The 22,492-nt window shown below is 43.9% G+C and overlaps 1 protein-coding gene across 1 annotated transcript; it reads right to left on the bottom strand.

The window, feature by feature from the left end:
* Positions 1-8,816: 8,816 nt before the first annotated feature.
* Positions 8,817-18,927, bottom strand: CTSL (cathepsin L). Its single transcript, XM_075931802.1, has 8 exons — positions 18,770-18,927; positions 16,228-16,363; positions 14,937-15,059; positions 14,316-14,471; positions 13,524-13,748; positions 10,849-11,017; positions 10,450-10,567; positions 8,817-9,210 (listed from the first exon to the last, which is right to left on the bottom strand). Exons 1-8 carry the CDS (start codon positions 18,811-18,813, stop codon positions 9,111-9,113), a joined length of 1,071 nt encoding a protein of 356 aa, XP_075787917.1. The 5' UTR covers positions 18,814-18,927; the 3' UTR covers positions 8,817-9,110.
* Positions 18,928-22,492: the final 3,565 nt, after the last annotated feature.

The following is a 22,492-nucleotide window of genomic DNA, read 5'->3' as shown; positions in this document are numbered from 1 at the left end:
GAATGTAAATGTTTAATAGCAGGAAAAGATGACTGAAACTATTTACCACCACACAGTAAAGTGTAGGGCCATATTTGACACAAATAAATGTGCATGAAAACTGGCTCAGCCTAAAGAAAATGCAAATATCATGCATCTTCTGCTTTAGGAAGCTATTTTGCCTGAATTTGGATTGTCACACACCACAAACCTCAGTCTGGAGTTGTGAGAACTTTGTGTGGCTAATCCACACTCCTGATTAGATATTTCTTAAACAAATCCCTGCTGAACAGTAGAGAAGAAAACAGTTATTTTTAAGTAACCAAAGATTACCACACACAGAGTAAGGCTCCATATTCAGACATTACTGTAGTATATCTGCAGGAGAAAGTGGAACAGCATGGCTCTCTCATGCACTTTATACAGATTTGATAGTTTCCTTTTGAGTGTCTGAGAGTAAATCTTAATTAAGGCCATGAAGGATCCTCATAGCAAGAAAACTGAGTTCTGCTGAGCCAAGGGATAGGTTTATAGGGACTTTGGTATTGGAGTGTAAGATTAAAAGAGGCAGGAATAGTGGATCCCCCATTTTGCCCATCTATTTATTGGCTATTCATCATCACAAAGCAGTTATTCATAAACTGCAGGGTTTATCACAGCCCTGAGTTTGCACTAGCAGCCACAAAACAGCTCTCTACTGCCAAGCTGCAGGCAAAGACTCCTTACCACTAGTGCCCAAAATGAACTTTCCAGGCTATGCCCTGGGCCAGGACGGTTGCATGGCACACATCTCATGAAACCTACTAGATGCACCTGCGGCTTGTTTACTTCACAAAGAGGCAGTAGGACAGAACAAAAAATAAGGACATGTCCCTACGTGAGCAATCGATGCATACACTGAAAATCAAAATTGGCTGTGTCAAATACTGCTAGATCCTCGCTTTCTTTAGTTCATGTGACCAAAATTCTATTCAGATCAGGCTTTGTATTAAAAAAAAAAGCCAGAGGTAGAGTGACGGGGGGAATGAAGCAGACAGGGGGCTGCAGACAGGGAGTTTGAGAGGAAATTTGTAAGAGGAAGTCCTAATATGGTTAGGAAGACTCAATCCCCTCTGCTAGAACTACTTCTGTCTCCTCCATCTGCACCTGTAGTCAGACAGACCACCTGATCATAGATGCCTCTATCCAGATCCTCCTGTGGTTTTGCAGACTCTGGCTTGCATTTCCCATTTATAGTCTCAGCATCTTCAGCATTACATTAGTCTCCTGTTTGGAGAGGACTTTTGCAAACTCCATCTTCAGGTCTATTAGCAAATCTTCTCTTTCCACACACCCTCATGTTACCATTCTTTTATTAATTGCAACCAACTACAGAAAAATGTGGCGTAGGTCTCCCATATTACAGATCAGTTTAATTATGCTCAATACTGTCCTTTCATCTAGATATTTTAGGTACCCCCATGTTGTTGTTTTTTTGCAAACAGAGTAAGTGCCAGTGCCTTAAAACAGCTTTTAGTAATAGTAGTATTTTTAAAATAGTAGTATTATCTGCTATTCCCTTCCACAGAAAAGAGAAAATGAGTGATGGGCAATTATTATTCAGGCATGAAAAGATCCATAGTGAGCTAGTTCAGTCTGTTCAAGGTGTCAGTAAAGTGCAGTGGTAACCAAGAAGTAAAAGGCAAGCATACTGACATTATTATGACAGCTGGCATGATCTGTTATAAATAACAGTTTGTATTAATATTTGATAATCTTCATTATACTTAACATAAATATGAATAGCAATTATTAATAACAATGAATTCATTGTAGGGACAGTTACTACATTGTTGGAAACAGCAAATACTATTACTTATATCTAAAAGCAATATTGGCAAGTCCTTTTCTAGTGTCATCACACAATTCCCATCTTCTGATTGCTGTGTGTGTCTGTCTCATGCCCTGGTTGTCTGAGACTCCCTCAATTCATTGGAAAATAATTAATAAGGAAACATTTTACCTCTGCAAACTATTGGTTAATTACTCACTAGAAAACTGCAACCTCAAAAAGGGCTTTTGTAAGGAAATTTGTCCCAAATTAGGCTTCCTTATGAGAGTTCAGAGAGTAAGGTTCATGACAAAAGTGGATAGCAAATATTTTGTCATGGGTTTTCTTGGAATGCTTGGAAACAAGACGAAGTTCAAGGATCACCTAATTTTGTCCAGGAGGGGGGAAAATAAGCTTGTTCATCAGTTTGCAAATGTCCAATGACAAACTATCTGGTACTATTCAAGATAGAACAGTAAACACAGTTCATAGAAGCAAGAGTTGGTCACGTTGTATTTAGCATGCACAGAAAGGATGAGCAATTCTCCATATACTTTTATTTTTAAAGAAAAAGGGAGTAGTTCGGGTTTTTAGATAAGTTGGTTATTGAAGTTTTAAGAGAAAGTGCTTTCATGCATGAGAATGGAAGCACAAAATTGCTGTTATGATCTTGCCTATCCACAGAGAATATGCAGTAGGCTATGTGGCCACTAGCTACTAAAAAGACAAAGTAATTCACCAAGTAGATCACAGAAAGTGGTATTCTTGGCATATCTTTAGAATAAAGGTCCTTTATTTCTAACAACTACAATTATGAGAATCCAGGTACAATATAAATTATCCCCAATTAAAATTAAAACAGGTGTTGAATGAGGGAATCATGGGGAAGTGGCCCAGAGATTTGTAGTAGTGAAGATGCATTAACAGGAGATGCATTAACAGGAGTGTTGTGAGCAAGACTCGAGAACTCTTTCTTCCACTCTGCTCTGTGCTGATTAGGCCTCAGTTGGAGTATTGTGTCCAATTCTGGCATCCCATTACAAGAAAGATGTGGAGAATTGGAGAAGGTCCAGAGAAGAACAACAAAAATGATTAAAGGTCTAGAAAACATCATCTATGAGGGAAGACTGAAAGAATTGGGATTGTTTATAGTTTAGAAAAGCAAAGACTAAGAGGGGACATGATAGCAATTTTCAAGTATCTACAAGGGTGTTACAAGGAGGAGGGAGAAAAATTGTTCTCCCAGGCCTCTGCTGATAGGACAAGAAGCAGTGGGCTTAAATTGCAGCAAGGGAGGCTTAGATTGGATATTAGGAAAAACTTCCTAATTGTCAGTGTGGTTAAACACGGGAATAAATTGCCTAGAGGGGTTTCGGAATCTCTATCACTGACGTTATTTAAGAGCAGGTTAGACAGACACCTGATAGGGATGATCTAGACAGTGCTTAGTCCTTCTGTAAGGGTAGGGGACTGGACTCAATGACCTCTCAAGGTCCCTTCCAGTTGTATGTTTCTATGATTCTATTAATCAAGCCATGAATTCATTCCTGAAACATTGCCCTTCTGCAAGTCTGTAGCGTGGGTCTATATTTTAAAGCCAAAGTATGTATTTAAGTGGTAAAACTGTGTCTCTAGCACTCTAGTTGCTATTGTAGAGACAGGACTTAAACAAGACATTTTGCTTATGGACAACAGGATTCTTGTTGAGGAAAGTTTACCATTACTTAAATGTAACACAGCATGTAACAAATATACCAAATTCAACTTTCATTAGCAATACAGAACTACCAAATAAAAAATAATTAACTCTGAAGTATTTCAAAATATGTCTTGTGACTAAAGCTTTTAGTTACACATAAGAAGGAAACAAATCAGGTTGTTTTTTTTTTTTTTTTGCATAAAATACTTGTTTGCTCAATCTGTCAGCAGAGGACAAGTGATAAGAGACTGAACAGTTCCTGCAGCACCTGGTATCCCAGTCAGAGATCATAGTTAACACTTTAAAAGAGTGCTTCCAGAGTCTTGTCATTTGCTTTAGAAGTTGTGGGATTGTAAAGGAATATTATTATTGAATTTAACACACTTAGAGCACGTGTCCACTATGGCCCTAGTCTACACTAGTGAGTTTACAGTGGCACAGCTGTAGAGATGCAGCTGGCACCTCTGTAAGATCACTCATGTAGCTGCTCTATGCCAACAAGAGAGAGCTCTCCCACTGACATAATAAAACTACCTTTACGAGTGGTGGCAGCTGTATTGGTGAGAGAAGTTCTCCTGCAGACAGCACTGTCCATACCAACAGAAGGGGTAGGGTGGCTGAGCCCTTAAAATATTGCACCAGCACAGCTGTGTAGCACTTTAATTAAGAAGATCTAAGTCGACAAGAGAGAACTCTGCTGTCAGCCTAGTTAATTCATGAAAAACAGTAGCTGTGTCCACAAGAGAAACGCTCCTGCCAATAGCATTAGGCTATGTCTACACAGGCATGATTTTCCGGAAATGCTTTTAACAAAGTTTTCCATTAAAAGCATTTTCAGAAAAGCGCGTCTAGATTGGCACGACACTTTTCTGCAAAAGCACTTTTTGCGGAAAAGCATCCGTGGCCAATCTAGACACGCTTTTCCGCAAAAAAGCCCCGATCGCCATTTTTGTGATCGGGGCTTTTTTGCGGAAAACAAATCTCTGGTGTCTACACTGGCCCTTTTGAGCAAAAGTTTTTCGGAAAAAGACTTTTGCCCGAACGGGAGCAGCATAGTGTCAGTGCTTTTGCGGAAATAATCTTACATGAGATTGTCAGTGCTTTTGCGGAAATTCAAGCGGCCAGTGTAGACAGCAGGCGGTTGCTTTTCCGGAAAAAGTGGCCAGTCTAGACACAGCCTTAGTGCATGGGGGTGAGGGTAGTATAACTACAACACTTGGGATAAGAATTTTTCAAGCCCTGAGTAACAGTTATACTGATACAGGGCTGTAGTGTAAACCAGATGCTACTGAAATTCAGCACAACTGCTATTAAATCTTTTTATTAGCATGTTTAAATACAATGTACAGATATATATGTTACAGTTTAAATGAAGACACTCATTTCTGAAGTTCTTATAAGACATGTTCATTTCCCACTTGACTGGACATATTCCTGACACCATGGTATTCCATCCATATCAAAGGCTGAATTAGAGCATGCATGTTCTACATGTATAAAAAAAACCAGATTGTCAATGCTTCCTCCCCTTCTTAGATGGTCCTTTGGCTAATCCCGGTTTACACACACGTCTGAAGGGATTATTTCCTTTCTCCTTACAAGAATAAAATCCTAGTTTTGAAAAAGTGTCAGTTTTCCTGTTTATATTATTTCTGGTGGTTTGTCAACAAAATGCTTTCCCTCCCATGTTTTACAGCAATTCAAATACCAGTTGCCTTTATGATGAGCGCCAAATGCACATCCTCTTCATTCAATTGTAAATCCAGATTATCTCCAAACCTCTGTGTTGCATGATCCGGTGTCAGGCCACGAACTGCTGGCTGTTGGGCCATGGCACACTGCCCAAAGCCAGGGGTGCGTGGCTCTAGGATCCAGCAGCAGCAGGCAAGGAGGAAGTGATCACTGGGCTCGGCCCCCACAGCAGGGAGTGACTCGCAGCTGCTGCTCACAGGGACTGTGGGGCCAGGCTCTGGGCTGGATCCCTGAGTGCTGGCCAGGGGGCTGCTGCAGCTGGGCCCCCAGAGCCTGGGCTGCAGCTGGGAGGGGGAATTTCCAGCAGGGCTGGTCCTGCTGCTCCCTGGAAGTCTCTCCCAAGCTGGGGTGACATTGTGCGAGCAAGAGCAGCCTGGCAGGTGAAGAGACACACAAGACAAGGGTTGTACAGAAGAAGACAGGGAGATAACACTGCAGCTCCCCCACCACATGGCACAGTGCTGCCTTCAGCACTGTGAGCCTGACCCACAGCCACCATTCTCTGAAGGCAGCACTGAAGTACACACTATCAAATGTGCATCTTCAGGCCTTCTCCCATTTCCACCCCAGCCTCCGGCCCCTAGGAAATAAAAATGGACTGTTCACACAATCTTAACACTGATTTTGTTTGCAAAGTCAAGAAATTCAGAGTTCAGGGTTGCCCACAGCCAACACAGGTGTCATATTTAAATTCCAGGGCAAAAACAGAATCCGCATGTACCTGGTTTACAGTTTCTTTAAAGAAAATTCAAAGACTATTGTTTGCCAAGCTGAAGCAATTATTTTGAGATACGAGTCTCTCATATTGTTTTTGAACCTCTCATATTTGCAGTCTGGGACAGACCTGAATATTTAGAACTATAAAAAGCCATAAATCTTCAGAAGTAAAAATAAATTTTAAAAAATGAGGAAACCATACCAGAGACCAACAAGCTAGAATGAAACAGGCACTTCAAATTGTGCTAATTTACAAGTTTTCTGAAGATCTATGGCAGGGGTGGGCAATAATTTTTTACCAGGGGCCACTTCAAAAAATTTTGAAGTAGCCCATGGCTACTTCAGAAAGGGCAGGGCCTAAACAGGAAGGGGTGGTAGACTCCATCTGCAGACCATGATTGGTCTGGGGGACCCCCTTTGTCTCTCCTTCCCACTAGGCACCCATGCCCTGGAAGAAACTTAGCACGCTCCCCCACCCCCAGGCCAATCAGGACCTGGGGGCAGGGGAGCGTGTGAAGCCTCTTCCGCTCTCCCCCCAGCCCTGCTCACAGAGTGGAGAAGGCTTCAAGCACTCTCCTGCCCCCAGGCCCTAATCGGACTGTGAGCGGGGGAGCAACAGGGCCTCCGTGGTCCGGATCTATGGCCTATAATGTTGTCTGAAATGTCCTGTAATGTTGTTTTTATCACTATATTTTGTGTGCTAGAGAGAGCGAGAGAGAGAGAACACACTTTATTTAGTATACTTTGCACTCTATTCACTGCTATTTTGGCTCTTAGTCTCTAACTGGTTGGCCACCCTTGACCTACACTAAAGTTTTTCAGTAGCTAGAGAATAATGTAGTCTGGCATCACCTTTTCCATTATATACATTTTATAGTTATAAACTTGATCCACTTTGCAGTAGAGTGGGCAGCTTTTACCTGAAATGTGTCACTGACACTGTAAACCACAATACATATAGATGAAATCATTTAGGTCAGCAATATAAAACTAACAAAGAAGATGGAAGGAGAACGAAAGGGTAAGCCTTAATAGGAGAAACATTAAAACTTCACATTTTGTTACTGATACAATTATTCCACTAGGAACAAAATGGAGAAACTGAACAACAGAAACATGGCTTTTCCCATTACTGTATTAGGAAGTATGCTGAGCTGGATAGGGTGCTCCCACTGAGAGCTGGCTGGGTATTCAGACTCTCAGCTAGCCTTTATTTTCATGTTGTAAATTCTCAAACTTGTATACAGAAGTATGACATTTTTGCTAGAATGGAATAGTTTAAACTTGAGTTTGAAAGTTTAAAAAGTGCATTTTTGTTTGGCTTGTATACTACAAAGTTTTCCCTGTTTTTCGACATGCCAGTAGTGTTTAATTCACACACCCTTCACATGTTGGAATGTAAACAAACAAGAGATTCCTCATGCTGACTGCATTCTTTGAAATATGATTAAGACAGCGGAAAGACATAGTTTAAAATGCAAGCTAGTATGATCCACCGGAAAGGAGAATCTTGTGATTAAGGCAAGGATTGAGGAAATCATTCTAGTCTCAGTCCTGCTACACTTCCTGCATCTCACTCTCTGTGCTTAGGTTCACATTTGTAAAATGTAGGATACTCCCTTACTTTACAGGGGGAATAAGGATAAATCTCTTCACAGTTGTGAGGTGCTACAGGAAGTACTACTGAAAAGCCAAAGAAAAACATTTTATAGAGGAAAAAACAGCACATAGTCCTGCAGCACCTTAGAGACTAACAAAAAATGTAGATGGTATCATGAGCTTTTGTGGGCACAACCCACTTCTTCAGATGAATGCAGTCAAGGGGACAAGGTTGCAAATTAATAGCAGAGAGGGGATGAGGAAGGAAAAAGTAGAAAAAAATGTTGCCAATTAGTGTCCATGTTAAATGAGACTAAAATAGTGGGCTATAAGTATTCTAAGTACAGATGGTTAGCATTTTATGTCAGTAGGATGTGGAAAGTAGTGGCCTATCCCGGTAATTTTTTTTTCATTTTTTTCCCTTCTCTTTCCCTCCCCATTCACCCTCTTTCTCTGCTATTCATTTGCAATCTGGACCTGTTTACTCCATTCATCTGAAGTGGGTTGTACCCACAAAAGCTCACGATACCAGCCACATTTTCCTCTCTAAGGTGCTGAAGGACTATTTGCTGTTTAAGTTTTTTCAGTTACAGACTAACATGGCTACCCTTCTGAAAATTTTAGAGAGGATGTTGTTATATCACCAGCTCTGCTCTTTAAGGTACAAGAGAACCAAGGGGTTTTTAGCAAATCAGGGAAGATAAGATCTGATAATTTTGATATATGTAAGGAAAATGAAGTTTGTTTTTAAAAAACCTTGCAGGACTTTTTTATATACTGCAAGGTAGCACACAGAGTGTATGTGTGGGGGGGCCCCATAAGTTCACATTTTTAAGAGCTTCTTCATGGGTCACTTTCATAAGCAGCACCCAGTTCTGCTATAGTTTAAGTAAATCCAAAGTCCAATTTTAGCACTACAAGGATATTAAAAAAATCTCTAGTGAAAGGCTCAATGAGCCCAATTATTTTTTCCTCGTGACTGATACAGCTGAGTATAATGAAAGCTTCTGCGTGAGTCTCAAACAGAGATTCAGAGTCCCACAAGGACTAAGTTTTGGTCACTCTCTCTATATCAGGTGTACGTCAAATGGAAACAGTAGTTTTCAATTCTATTCTTGACCTGTTGTGTAGTATACTGTACTTCATTCAAATAATTTATGTGGGCTATTCCCAGATGCAGCTACATTTTAGAGGACGGTGAAAGTGATCGTTTGGCAAGACTGTCATCAATTTATATACATAAAGGAAAGCACAGCCACCTTTACACACTGGATTTGAGTATTTATTTAAAAAGTATACCTTTGTGCACATTAAAGTTAAAAAAGGAAAATTCAAAAAAGAATCCAATCAATTGAACAGTCTGGAAGCCAGCAATATTACAAGCTTGTTTACATACTAACATTTACATTAATTTAAACAAGTAGCTTGTCACCAACATGTAAAACTCACAAGTCGGATCTTGGAAGATACAACTCCTACCACATGTATTAACATGGGTTTGTTAAGCAGTTTAAAACCCCTTTTGTACTGAAATTCTTGGCACCTGTCAGTAAGTTATACTAGCGGATAGCTAGCTGCTGTAGCTATTCCACAGTGGTTCTTCCTGTCTTTAGCCATGTAGATATATCCTTTGTTACCCCATTTCTCACTCCAGCTGGAAAACAAAACAAAATGATGGTTAGCCTTAACAGGGAGAGATTAGCCCTGAGATCTACATTACTGAGAATGGCAATTGCCACTTTTCCTTTTTATGAAAAAGCCCTAGTAACAAATGTTCTCCATGTATAAAATGCATGATATGCCAAGATACCCATAGCACAGCATATAATCTTGTTACACAACCCCTTTAATTCTTTCCGTTATCAGGGTGGCCAGAGTGGTTGAGGGTGGGCAGTACTGCCCAAGGACAATACTAGCAAGGCAATTTATGCCCACCACCACAGAAGCAGAACCAAGCCACTGGCATCATCAGCTGACCCCTAGAGAGTAATTCGCCAAGATTGCAGACAACCAGAGGAAGACCATCAAGCAAACTTTCATGATCTCATTGTCTTTCACCTGTCAGATTTTTGCTTCCTAGCACAAGAGGCCAGTCCTCAGTTCTTTTTCATCTGCAGAAAATATTAAACCTTCAGAGTAGGGATGTTAAAATGCATTTATTTTAGGTTTAATTTGGAGGAGGAGCAGCCAAATTGTGTATAAATGTGTACACGTTCACATCCTTATTTCAGACTACTCCACACTTAAGAGTATCCCAACTTTTGCTACCGTATTTTCCGGCGTATAGGGCGACTGGGCGTATAAGACGACCCCCTATCTTTTTAATTAAAAGATAGGGTTTCATCTTATACCCCAGCGCCCCTCCGCCTCCTTTGCTCCCGGTGTCCCTGGTCTGCTGGAGATGGTCCCCAGCAGACCAGAGGCACCGGGAGCAAAGCCGCAGCAGCTTTGAAAGCCTCGGGGGAAGCCGGCGGAGGGGCTCCCAGGCGCGCCTGGGATGTATACCCGGCGTACAAGACGACCCCCGATTTTTGGGGGATGTTTTTTAACATCAGAGGTTGTCTTGTACGCCGGAATATACAGTAGTTTTCAGTCCCAATTTAGACTATGATCTAACAGTCCAAAATACATAAGAATAAACTTGCTGCTCAAAGCCAATTTTATTAAGAACCGAAACACTGTAACTTCTTTCCTCATGTATGAACTGAAGCACTGTTTTATAAAGGGTTACTGAATTTTGCCAAATTTCCAGGACTTGCTCCACCACAGCACCTTCGTCACCGATTCATGTGACCATGTAATCCAATAACTTGCACCCCCAATTGGACAAACCACAGACTGAAATTGAAGACTGTTGTGTAAAAAGGAATTAAAAAACCCGTAATTTTTTCACCTGTTCTTAACAATCCAGTACTTTTTCCCATCTTCGTCTGCTCCCTGAAAGCCATAGCCTACAACCAGAACACCATGATCCAGGTCCTCACTGCTACACTCTGGCTCATAATAGATACCTAGAAAAATACAAGTTCAAGTAAGGACTCCAAGATTAAAAAATATATATAAAGAACAACTTCTTTATATCTCAATTGTGTGTTTTTTTCTTTTTCGTTCCACTCAATAGGAAATAAAATGACTAGCCCAAGATCAAATAAGGGAAGGTTGACCAGAGTTGGGTGACTGACCCTCAGAGCTCTTGAATTCCAGATAACTTTTTGCATCAGTAATTAAAAGGCTGCAGCATTAGATACATTTTACATGAAGTCATATCACTGACTGACTGAGAGCAAATCACCTGATTCATAAAACTGGAATGATGAATGGCCTGCATCAATAGCCACAGAGACTGGACCCACAGATGCCACTGCTTTCATGAGTGCTTTTTCATGTCCTTTTGGGATGTCCACAAAGCCAGTATCATTAGCAGCATTATACTCGGTCTTATACTTACAGTCTTCATCATCCTTGACAAAAAAAAGGAAAGGAGTTATAGTATTTGTCTAATTTACATTAGCAGAAAGATACAGGTGTTGTCAGCAAATCTGTGCTTAGGATTGTCTAGCTGTGCATGGTGTAGCTGTCTGGCGACCACTCCTGGTGCATTTAACAAAAACAACTTAGCAGTATAGTGTTAAGTAGAGTAGAGTTGTCTCATCTAGATCTTTTGACCAAGATGCATTCAGAGAAACATCATGAAAAACCTACTGAGCTAATTTAGAAGTAGCCAGACTTAGAATGTGGGCTGTCAAAGTTCATTTGAAAATATAAGCACTTATTTTCTCTTCAAACCTTCTCTTCAAACAGGATATCCATTTCTGTGCCTCCAATGAACTTGTCAGGATAAAGCATTAACTGCCAGGATAAGAACGATGAATTGTGAAATGGACAGCTAGTCTGAAAATCAGATCTCTTGAAAATAAACAGCTGAAGTGTGTTCCTGCATTATTCTCCTGGCAAGACTTTTGTTTAGCAATATTATGAACAGGGAATGCGCAGATTGCCCGAACCCGGCTCTTCCGGGTTGCAATCTACTCGCCATGGGCGAGTAGATTGTATTATTTATCGAGCCCTGATTATGAACACTCAATGCAGTAAGGAATGCAGCTGCTCTGCTGATTATTTACCTTTTTTTGTAAAGAAAAAAGTAAGCACCTCACAGAACATATTAGAGATCACTCTTTTGAAGGAAAGAGTGCTTTTACAGACATGTTTCCCAAATTAGAAACTAACCAGAAGATGTGGAAAAAGTTTTAATCTAACTGAAAGAAGGTCGAGAAGTCAGTTCATTCTCTACTCTGTGTTGCTGGAGAACACAATTTGGAGATGACATGTTTAACAAGCAGTTTGCAACTGAAGTGAAGCTGCAAGCATAAAACCTTCCTGTATTAAAAACCCAATACAGGCAGTCCCCGGGTTACGTACAAGATAGGGACTGTAGGTTTGTTCTTAAGTTGAATCTGTATGCAAGTCGGAACTGGCGTCAGCCGCTGCTGAAACTGATCAGTTTCAACCGCGGCTGAATCTGAACGCCAGTTCTGACTTACATACAGATTCAACTTAAGAACCCCAGGCGTCCCCAAGTCAGCTGCTGCTGAAACTGATCAGCGGCTGATTCCAGGAAGCCTGGGGCAGAGCAACTCTGCCTCAGGCTTCCTGTAGTCAGCCGCTGGTCAGTTTCAGCAGCAGCTGACTTGGGGACGCCTGGGGCAGAGCAGCTGGGGTGCTCCAGTAGCGCAGCTCCTCGGCTCTACTGGAGCAACCCAGCAGCACCCCAGCTGCTCTGCCCCAGGCGTCCTGATTCAGCTGCTGCTGAAACTGACCAGCAGCGGTTGAATCAGGACGCCTGGGGCAGAGCAGCTGGGGTGCTGCCGGGTTGGTCCAGAGCGGCGCTGCGGGACCAACCCGGCAGCCCCCAGCTGCTCTACCCCAGGGGTAGGCAAGAAAAGCTTGGTCTGCTGGGGGGAGGGGGGGAGCACAGCAGACCAGGGAGACGGGGAGCAAAGCCGCAGAGCATGCGGGCAGCGGGACAGTCAAGGCGCGCTACAGCTGTCCCACTGCTGGCATGCTCCAAGGCTTTGCTCCCCATCTCCCTGATCTGCTTGTCAGACCATGGAGACAGGGAGCAAAGCCATGGAGCACGCCTGCAGCGGGACAGCCCGGGCGCGCTTGAGCTGTCCCCCTGCGGGCGTGCTCCGCGGCTTTGCTCCGTCTCCCTGGTCTGCTGACCTGGGAGACGCGGAGCAAAGCCGCAGAGCGCACGGGGAGTGAGACAGTCAAGGCGCGCCCGGGCTGTCCCACTGCGGGCGTGCTCTGCGGCTTTGCTCCCCGTCTCCCTGCAGACCAGGGACACGGGGAGCAGCTTTTCTCGCCCCGGAGGACGGGGGCGGTGGACCACGGCGCATCTGGGCGTCCCGCCGCTCCCGTCCTCCGGGGCGAGAAAAGCCCCGTTGTAACTGCGGACCCGACATAAGTCGGATCTGCGTAACTCGGGGACTGCCTGTATGACTGATTGTTGAATATTCAACAATTACAGGTTGTGAAGTAGTCTCCTCTTTGCACCCATTTTTCACAGTACTCAAAAGCTCTGTACCTAATATCTACAATTGGTTAGACACCATTTCTGAAATTTGCCAGAGATCTGTGAATGCCTTTGATAACTAGCTGAACTACTACAACTCTCTCTACACAGGAGTATTGCCACAGACCACTTGGAATGCAGGTATCACTACTTTACCAGTACTAACTGCAAGGAAATGTACTGCGTCAGGTTTTCTGAAACTGAACTGCATTGCATAAGTCATGTCTGAACTGTATAAAAAGCTCCCTTTTTAAAGTCCTGGTTACATGACAGACTGCTTCTGTCATGCACATCATTGCAGCAGCTGGAGTTAAAACTGCCTGTTATAGGAGCATACAGGACGTGATGGCAGAACACTTCATAAGTGGAAGGCCCTTTGTTTTTATATTTACCTTTGCAATGTATGGGTAGGATTCCTCTGAATCAATTCCTCCATTGTCCTCTATATACTGGAAAGCTTGATCCATGAGACCACCATTGCATCCTTGATTTCCTTCAGCACGAGAGCAGTCTACAAGGTTTTGTTCACTCAGTGAGACAAGCTTGCCAGTTTTTCTGAAGTGCTGCCCTTCAAGAGCACCAGTTGTGCTAAATGCCCAACAAGATCCACACTGACCCTGATGTTGAAAAAGAAAAAGTTACTCATTGGCACAAGCAATGTGCTAATCCAGCCGTGGCCAACCTGCGGACCTCCCAACCCCCTCTCCTCCCGAAAGCGTGGCTCATGAAGCCACCCCCTGAAAATGGCCCCCGCCTCCTGGTTCCCTGTGCTCACTGGGGCAGGGGAGCTGTCCAGCGCAGCCATTCAAAAATGGCATCTTCAAGATGGCGGCAGGCTGATGTGGCCCAAAAAAGCCTTTAAATGCATTTCTTAAAGGAGAGTCCTTTCCCCCCCCCCCTCAACAACGCCAGGGGGCTTTTTTCCCCACCCTCAACAAATTCCCTCCCGCTCCACCCGCTCAGCTCCTTGCGCTATATGCACAACTATTTTGGCTCTTTGCCTGTAACAGGTTGGCCACCCCTGTGCTAGTCTATATTACCACAGCAATCTAAATGTAGTCCATTATCCAAGTCCCACTTCATTCATGCTCATTAGGGACTTCAATCTTTGTGGCAATACAATATACTCCCCGTGCTCATAATATACACATATGCAATTTGTTACTACACACAAGACATCGTACCTGGTCTTTAACTGGTGTTACATATCCCTTCTCTCTCCAGTCTACAGATTTTGGTGCCTCCAGGAAGCTGGGCTCAAGGAACTGCACTCCTCTGTACTTCCTTTCTGATTTCTTATATTGGAACCCATTCATCAGCTGCTTAAACTCTTCAGTAGTCTGAAGGAAGAAGAAATTAGGGTGCTTGTCCTCTGTTACATATCGCTTCAGGTTGGGCCTCCCTGGTCCAGTACCCTCGGGACCTGACTGGTCCTGGATGAGGGATTTTTCTTGATCAGGGAGGTGATTTCAGGCTCTCCCTGCCCCCTCCTCCCACTGGGCTTCCTAGCTCCTCCCACAGCCCAGTTGAGTCTGCCTCCCTCTTCCCCCACCCCAGCTGAGCTGCACATTGGTTCCTGCACAGCTCAACTAAGCCACGCGCTGGCTCTGGGCCCCCGCTTGCAGCCCAACTGAGCTGCGCGCTGGCTCCTGGGCCCCCACCCCTCTGCAGCATGCCAGGACTCTCTGATCCTGGAACACCCATGGTCATGCCTGACCGCAGATGCTGTCAGACCAGAGAATCCCGGATTTTAGAGGTGCAACTGGTTCTAACAAAAAAAGTCTTATGACTTTCTGTATACATACCATGTCACCAAACTGATTCATTCCCATTCTATAGCTATGTTTGCCCATTGTGTGATCCAGATTATGCAGTTCAATCATTTTCAAGTTCTTCTCCCATACCATTCTCCTCCAGCCTTCTTCCTTCTATAAGAGAGAGAGCAGGTCATTTGGATGATGGAATTTGGCCTTCCTCCATGAGTAAAAGAACAAATGAAAAGCGTAATATACTTATGCTTAGCCTTTTTGTTGCCCCAAGCAAAATCTGGAAGCGGAAACTGCTCACAACAGACCAACTAACTAAGGCTAAGTCTATACTAGCACGCTTACAGCAGCAGCTATCCTAATGCAGCTGTATAATAGTAAGATCACTCATACTGCTGCTTAGTTAAGCTGATCAATTCAGCCATATAGGGAGAGCTCTCCTGGTGACATCATTAAACCACCTCCAATGAGGACAGTGTCTTCCTATGACATAGCGCTATCTACACTGGCCCTTCTGTTGGTATAACTTATGTCACTCAGGAAGTGAGGTTTTTTTTCACATCCCTGAATGACAGAAGTTTATACCAACAAAAGTGCTAGTGTAGATTCAGCCTACGTGTTTTTCTTTTACTTTTTATGCTGTCTTTCTTCCACAGATGGCAAAGTTATTACCACTGACACTTCTTAGGGTATGCCCACACTGAAATAAAAATCCTATGGCAAGAAATGTCACAGGCCAGGTCCACTGGCTCAGGCTACACGGCTAAAAACTGCCGCACAGACATTGGGAGAGAACCTGAACTTTGAGATCTCAGTGCTTAACATCTGCCTGACAACTCTAAGCCTGGCAGTTCATACTCCTACTGCTTCAACGGTTATGAATGTAAAAACATTGCATGAGCCCCAGCACCTCAGTCTCTCTCTAAAAATTAAGTCCTGTCCACTCTCCTTACAGTTTGAGGGGTAGCCATGTTAGCTTGTAATAGTTTACACTATTAATAGTAATCGTTTAAGTATTTTCACTCTCCTTACAGGGTTTCAACTCCAGCTCACATGCCTACACTGCAATATTTAGCTCCATTAGCCTGAGGTTGCTGACTTGGGATCGCCACAGCTTTGCTGTAGATCTTTTATAGCAGTGTGGAAGTACCCTCAGATAAGTAAACATCCATTTTTAAGGGGGAGGAGGAAGTGAGGTTAACTTGCTCAAGATTAGAGAGTTAATCACTCAATTCCAAGTGCTAAACTTTAGTTTACGTTTTAGTGTCCCTACTATTTATTGTACTAAGCAACTGTCCATACTAAGGGTCTGCCTCTGCAAAATGCTTACCTCATGGTAGGTCTTAGTGTGCCAGGACTTCCACAGGTTCCAGTGGTTATCCAAATCAGGATCTATTCTTGGAGCAGCAAAAGATATTCCCAAGCATAGGGCAAATATGCACAAAAGTATATTCATGTTGAAAAGTCTGCCAAAAGTAAACAAGATCGTGTAAACCATTTCTCAAATATAAAAACTTGTTTATCAGAAATTTCTATGTAGAAAGATTGCTTCATAATATAGACAAATGAAAAAAGCCACTCAAATCAATTATTTAGAGTGTAGATCACAAAGCTGAAACCATTATCAGTTATGTACAAGAGGGGTAGCTGTGTTAGTCTGTATCTGCAAAAATAGTGGAGGAACCTGTGGCACCTAAAGACTCACAGATTTATTTGGGTATAAGCTTGCTTGGGCAATTCATCAGATGTCCATGTCTTTGCCCACAAAGACATATGCCCAAATAAATCTGTTAGTCTTTAAGGTGCCACAGGACTCCTTGTTATCATCAATTATGTCTTCTCTGTGAGCCAGTTATGTAAGAGGAGAGAACCACATTCCCTGGCTGTGTCCCTCATTTTAAGAAATGTGATTGTCAGTTAACACTCCATTGATTGGAACTGAGTGACAATTGAGTGACATGTTAAGAGGGATACGGGATCTTTCGGAAAAGGCTTTATTTTCCGAAAGATCCGCGTCTAGACTGATGCTTTTTTCCGGCAAAGCTCTGAGCCAGAAAAAAGCGGCAGCCATTTTTATGCTAATGAAGCGGGGGGGATTTAAATCCCTGCTTCATTTGCAATTGCGATAGGTCTAATTTGCATCCCTCTTACGGAAAAGGGATGCAGTCTAGACACAACCCCTAAGTAAAGAGGACTGGACTTGATGATCTCTTGAGGCCCCTTCCAGTTCTAGTATTCTATGATTCTATGACATGAAAAAGAACTGGCTTCTCTCCTTATAATAGGGCAGTAGAGGTGTATGAACTCTCTTTTTGTGGAGAGGTGCCTAGACTTTGTCTACCAACCCTGGGAGATACTGAAAGACACTTCTCACACCATACAAATTTAAATAAATAGAAGGCCTACATCACCTCCCTTTCAATCACTTTTGCCCTTCCCTCTTTGTCCATCTCCCCCATTTCTAATTGTCACTCAATTCCAATCAATGGAGTGTTAACTGACAATCACTTTCAAGAAGATGCCCATCCTTTATCTACAAAAGGATTCACACCAGCTTGTAACTTGGCTCCACCCCAACTGTTTCCACCCCAATTCTAAGTACATAGAACAATGACTGTGCTATTTATATGGAGCTTTGAATAGTACTGCAAGCAAGCGAGAAGAGAGGAACATTTCTAGTAAATAGAAAAGCCTCTGCTTTTGGGAGGCCTGTCTGCAGTTGACACACTTTTCCTGAAATCATTTCCACTCTCCTCACAGAGAAATGGTTACAAAATCACAACACTATGGGCTGCGATCAGAAGGAAGGTGACAGTCCCTTCATAAGGCCTCTTCCATGCACCCACCTCCTGCACCGATGCCTTACTCCTTAGACTTAGAGACATAGGGGCCGGACTATCTTGCAAATGGCTCTGTTGCCGGGAAGGGGGATTGCAACAGGCAGCCGCCCTAGGAGCCGGGAAGAGCAGCTCCAGGAGCCATCACGTGAGACCACCCCTATGAGCGCTGACTCGGGAGATCTGTCCCAAAGCCAACACGGGGGAGGGGCAGGTTCTGCTTGGGAAGGTCGCTGCTGTGCTGTGTAAACAGGCCCAGGGCGGCGCTGTTCGGCCTGTCGGGGAGAGGGGCGATGGCAACCGCGAGCCCCGGGGCCGGGGTTCAGCCACACAAACCCTGGCAGAGCTCGCAGCGGCTTCCAAGGAAAGCGCGGGGAGCAGAAATCACAGCGCCCGGCTCCGACGAGGCCTGCGGAGCCAGAGGAGGGTCCCAAGTTACAGTCCCCGCTGGCTGTTCCCGAGCCAAGATACGGGCCTTGCAATGGGCTTGAGCCAAACACTCCAGCTAGCCGGTGCATTTGGGGGAGGGGGAGAGGGGTGCCAGTCATTGTACTGGGGAGGTGCCCGTGCACTCCTCGCCCCCCCCCCGACACAGCACAGGGAGCCCAGGCACCTCTACATCCCCCCCCCCCCCCCCGACACAGCACAGGGAGCCCAGGCATCCCTGGATCCTCGCCCCCTACAGCAGGATGGTCCGGGGAATCCAGATCCCGCTGCCGAATCCCCGGCAGAACGGGACACTCACAAGTCACCCTCCCCCGCCCTGGCCCACATACGGGCAGGCAGCTCCCCTCCCCTCACAACCAGCCCAGATGATCTCCCTTCTCCGACAGGCGCGGGCAGCGCCCGGGACCAAGCTGCGGCGCGCTCACAACCCAGAGTCTCCGCCGCCTCGGCCCGCAGGAGGCCGGGGTGGTCTACAGGGCTCAGCAGCAGCCCCTCCACCAGCCTCCTCCGCCTTGCACAGCCAGGGAGCCCCAGCAGGGCTAGCGGGGGCCCCAGTCCGGCTGCAGAGTGGCCGCGGGCGGCGCTCACCTGAGAGGGGCCGCACCACGGTGTCCAAGCCGGCCCAGGAGCATCAGGACGTGTCCCCGGCCGGCCCGCGCCCGGACCCTAATAATCTGCCCAGCTGTGCCCGCCCCAGCGATCCGATTGGCTGCGAGTCTGGGCAGCGCTCCCTCGTGGCGGTCGGGACTCCCAGACCACAGCGGAGGCGGGACCGCAGGAGTGTCATGCAGGGCGGGGAGAGCCAGGGCAAGGACTCAGCTGCTGACTGAGCATCTTAGTAATGTGGAGTCGACGGGGCAGCAGCACACCAAGCCATCCCGTGACACGGAGGGGCCACAGCTCCTTGCAGAAACATGCCAGACGCAAGGCAGGCGCAGACCTGCTGGGAATTTGAAGTACAGTCTGAAACACGAGAGATTACTGCTGCGAGGGCCTTTCTGTTCATTGACCCATGAGCTTTTTGTGGGCACAGCCCACTTCTTCAGATGACCAGAGTTTAAAGTCACATAAGGACATTCCCATATACGCCCTTCAGCAGAAGGGTGGCAAAAGAAATTGAACAGAAAACCGTAAGAGAAAATCCTTTTAGATTATCCCAACTGCTGAAAATAATAATTTATTATATTTGTTCTTGTGGTAACAGAGGATAAATTACAAGGGGTAGGTTTTCACGCTTTAGTAGATACATGGATTGTTACAGTAACTGGACTTTAATTTTTTAATGAGAACTCCAGTATCAGTATTGAACTTCCAGGGGTGTGTGTGTGTGTGTGTGTGTGTGTGTGTGTGTGTGTGTGTGTGTGTGTGTGTGTGTGTGTGTGTGTGTGTGTGTGTGTGTGTGTAAATAAAAGTCAGACTTCATCCTATATTCTAAGGGAATGGAACAATGAAAACAATGTTTAAAAGGTCTCAGGGGGTAGATGTGTTAGTCTGTAATGTTAAAAACCAAGAGTAGTTCAGTAGCACCTTAGAGACTAACAAAAAATATAGGTTTCATGGGTAAGACTCACTCATCTGATGAAAAGCTTCAGGGGGTAGCTGACTTAGTCCATACAGATTGTGCCCACAAAAGTTCATGATACCATTTACACGTTTTGTTCATCCTTAAAGTACCACCTGACTAGTAGTTGTTGTTTTAAGTCACAAAAGCTCGTGAAACTATAGATTTTTGTTAGAACCGAAGATGCCACAAGACTACTTGTTTGTTTTTAACGTTTAGAGGGTATTTTACATATTTTAAAATTCCTTGAAACTATAAAAAACAAAAGCATATATTTAGCAAACACGAAGACTGACACTGTAATATTAGGTTATAAAGCAACAGTTGGACAATAAACAAAAATGTTTTGACATGGACTTGTTTATCCCAACAATCTCCAAATGAAATTAAGTAGGTGCCAAAGTGAAGCATCACACACATACACACATCTCCTAAAATAAGAAGAGCTCAAAAGCTTTTCTCTTTACCCAGTGGAAGCTGGTCCAATACAAATTGTCACCCACTTTGTGTCTCTAAAATAAAATAAATATTTCCTATTGTGAAACATGCAACTTTGGTTAGAAAAATTCAAATATTGAGCAATTAGATGCTAGATGTCCAAATAGTTGAGGTATTAAAATTATTGTAATTAAGAATAAAAGATTGTAAGTTTAGCATCTTTACTTGTGATTAGGATTTTTATAAACTAAAAAATTTCCATGAATTGATGTGGGTGACACTGACAATCTTAAAATGACAGACAAACCCATTAATTATTCCTGATCAGTTCAACACACCTGGTGAATGTCCCATTGAATGCAACAGTGCCTATTAAGATATGACACATAGTGGTGAAAATTCCAGCCTACTAGAGATGCCGTTCATACTAACACTGATGGAGAAGCTGTTCCACATGCATGGCAGAAATGGTGGGAGATTCCAGATTTCTACAAATACTTGTGCACACACAACATTGCAGGGGTGGGAGGTTATCTTTTAAGCTGCAGTAAAAATGGTGCACAAATTTTCCACCTAAACATCAGTACAGGCAAAGCTTTTGATGAATCTCCCACTGATCTTGAGAATTGGTTTTTTTTTTAAATGAAAGCCTATGGCTTGTATTATGTTGCACAATTCAGCAACAAATTTCAGAGTTCATATATGATTCTCCCTTTTCTCTGCAGTTAAGGCAATAGTTAACAGAGGATTTTACCATTTGTTTCATTAACACATTTTAAATTTTTTTTTTTTTAAACAAACTATCCCAGCAGCAGTCTCTAGAGCTGCCCTTTGTCAGAAAGCATGCACAGATATTAGAGGTAGCATCTAGGGCAGCATTTTCCCTCCACAAATCTCTATCAAAATATTGGTGCAAACTAGACTAAAGGTTTCCATTAAACTACAAGTGTCTACTCCCAAAACTTGCACTGAATTAACAAAAGTAGTGTATTAAAACCCAGGCCTGCTGACAGGAAGTGGGAAAGGGGCAAATGGGGCAACTCCCTAAGGGTATGTCTACACTTCATTCCTCTCTCTCTCTCTCGGAATGCAAATGCAGACACCTGAAATTGCAAATGAAGCGGGGATTTAAATATCTTGTGTTTCATTTGCATAATAGTGTTATGGTGTTATTTCGAGAGAGAAAATGGGGTTATTTTGAGAGAAAACCCTTCCCTCGAAATATCCCTTACTTATTTTGACTTGAGGAGTAAGGGTTATTTCAAGGGAAGGGTTTTCTTTCAAAATAACCCCCTTTTCTCTCTCAAAATAGTGTTATTGCAGAATAGCGCCATAATGCAATTATGCAAATAAAGCATGGAATATTTAAATCCCAGCTTCATTTGCAGTTTCAGGTGTCTGCATTTGCCTTCCTCTTGAGAAAGAGTATGTCTACACTTCATTCCTCTAAGGGTCCAGTTGACTTAAAAGGGCTGGGAGCCCCTGGCCATCAGCAACAGCTAAGGGCTAAGGTGAGCCTGTTAAATCACTGACGGAGCTGCACATCTGCCTGAGGGGCTCCGTCATTTATGGGAGCATGGAGTTGTCTCCCCCCCCTCCCACCTTGACGAGGGGCCCACTTTGGCACCCTTGGGAGTAGGGCAAAGATCTTTGGATTTGCTCAATTAGACAGTTGTCAACCTACCCAGGTGGGCATGGGGAAGTCCTGACTATGTCATAAAGCACACCCACTACTGCAGGCGCAGGACTGGCCTAACGTCAGGCAGACTGCATTGTGCATGTGAGGCTTGTATTTGTGGGGGGAGGGGGAAGGGCACTGACTGTTCCACCCTGGCACCCAGTACTGCTGTTGGCAAGCTAGTCAAAAACCAGCTTACTTAGTTTGACACAAATCTATGTGAACACTTATTAAATAGAAAGTGGTAAACTCGTAATCTCAGGCCTAGATTACAGACAAAACTGCACTGGTTTAATTAAAGAAGTGTTTTAAAACCAATTTAGTTAGGCCAGTCCAAACCTCTTTTTTTAGAAACCTCTGATTTTTTAAACTTGGCTTATATCATTTTTCTTGTGGGCCTCTGACCTCAACTAAAAGCTCTTTTCTAAATCAACATTAGCAAATTTTATTGTGAAACAAGACTGTCTACACACAAATGAACAAAATCATAGAATACTAGGCCTGGAATGGATCTCGAGAGGGCATCGGGTCTAGTCCCTTGTCCTCACAGCAGGACCAAGCACTGTCTAGATCATCCCTGATAGATGTCTCTCCAACCTGCTCTTAAATATCTCCTGTGATGGAGATTCCACAA

The sequence above is a fragment of the Pelodiscus sinensis genome, chromosome 6 (assembly GCF_052426305.1).
Source record: "Pelodiscus sinensis isolate ZL-2025 chromosome 6, ASM5242630v1, whole genome shotgun sequence".
NCBI lineage: Eukaryota > Metazoa > Chordata > Testudines > Trionychidae > Pelodiscus > Pelodiscus sinensis.
Note: the sequence above shows the minus strand (reverse complement) of the source record. Positions and strands in the feature narration are given on the sequence as shown.

Coding starts and splice junctions, on each gene's coding strand:
- CTSL (XM_075931802.1), bottom strand. CDS start 18,813: ATGCTCCTGGGCCGGCTTGGACACCGTGGTGCGGCCCCTCTCAG. Junction 15,060..16,227: donor ACACTAAGACCTACCATGAG/GTAAGCATTTTG, acceptor TCTCTCTTATAG/AAGGAAGAAGGCTGGAGGAG. Junction 14,472..14,936: donor TGAATCAGTTTGGTGACATG/GTATGTATACAG, acceptor TTCTTCCTTCAG/ACTACTGAAGAGTTTAAGCA.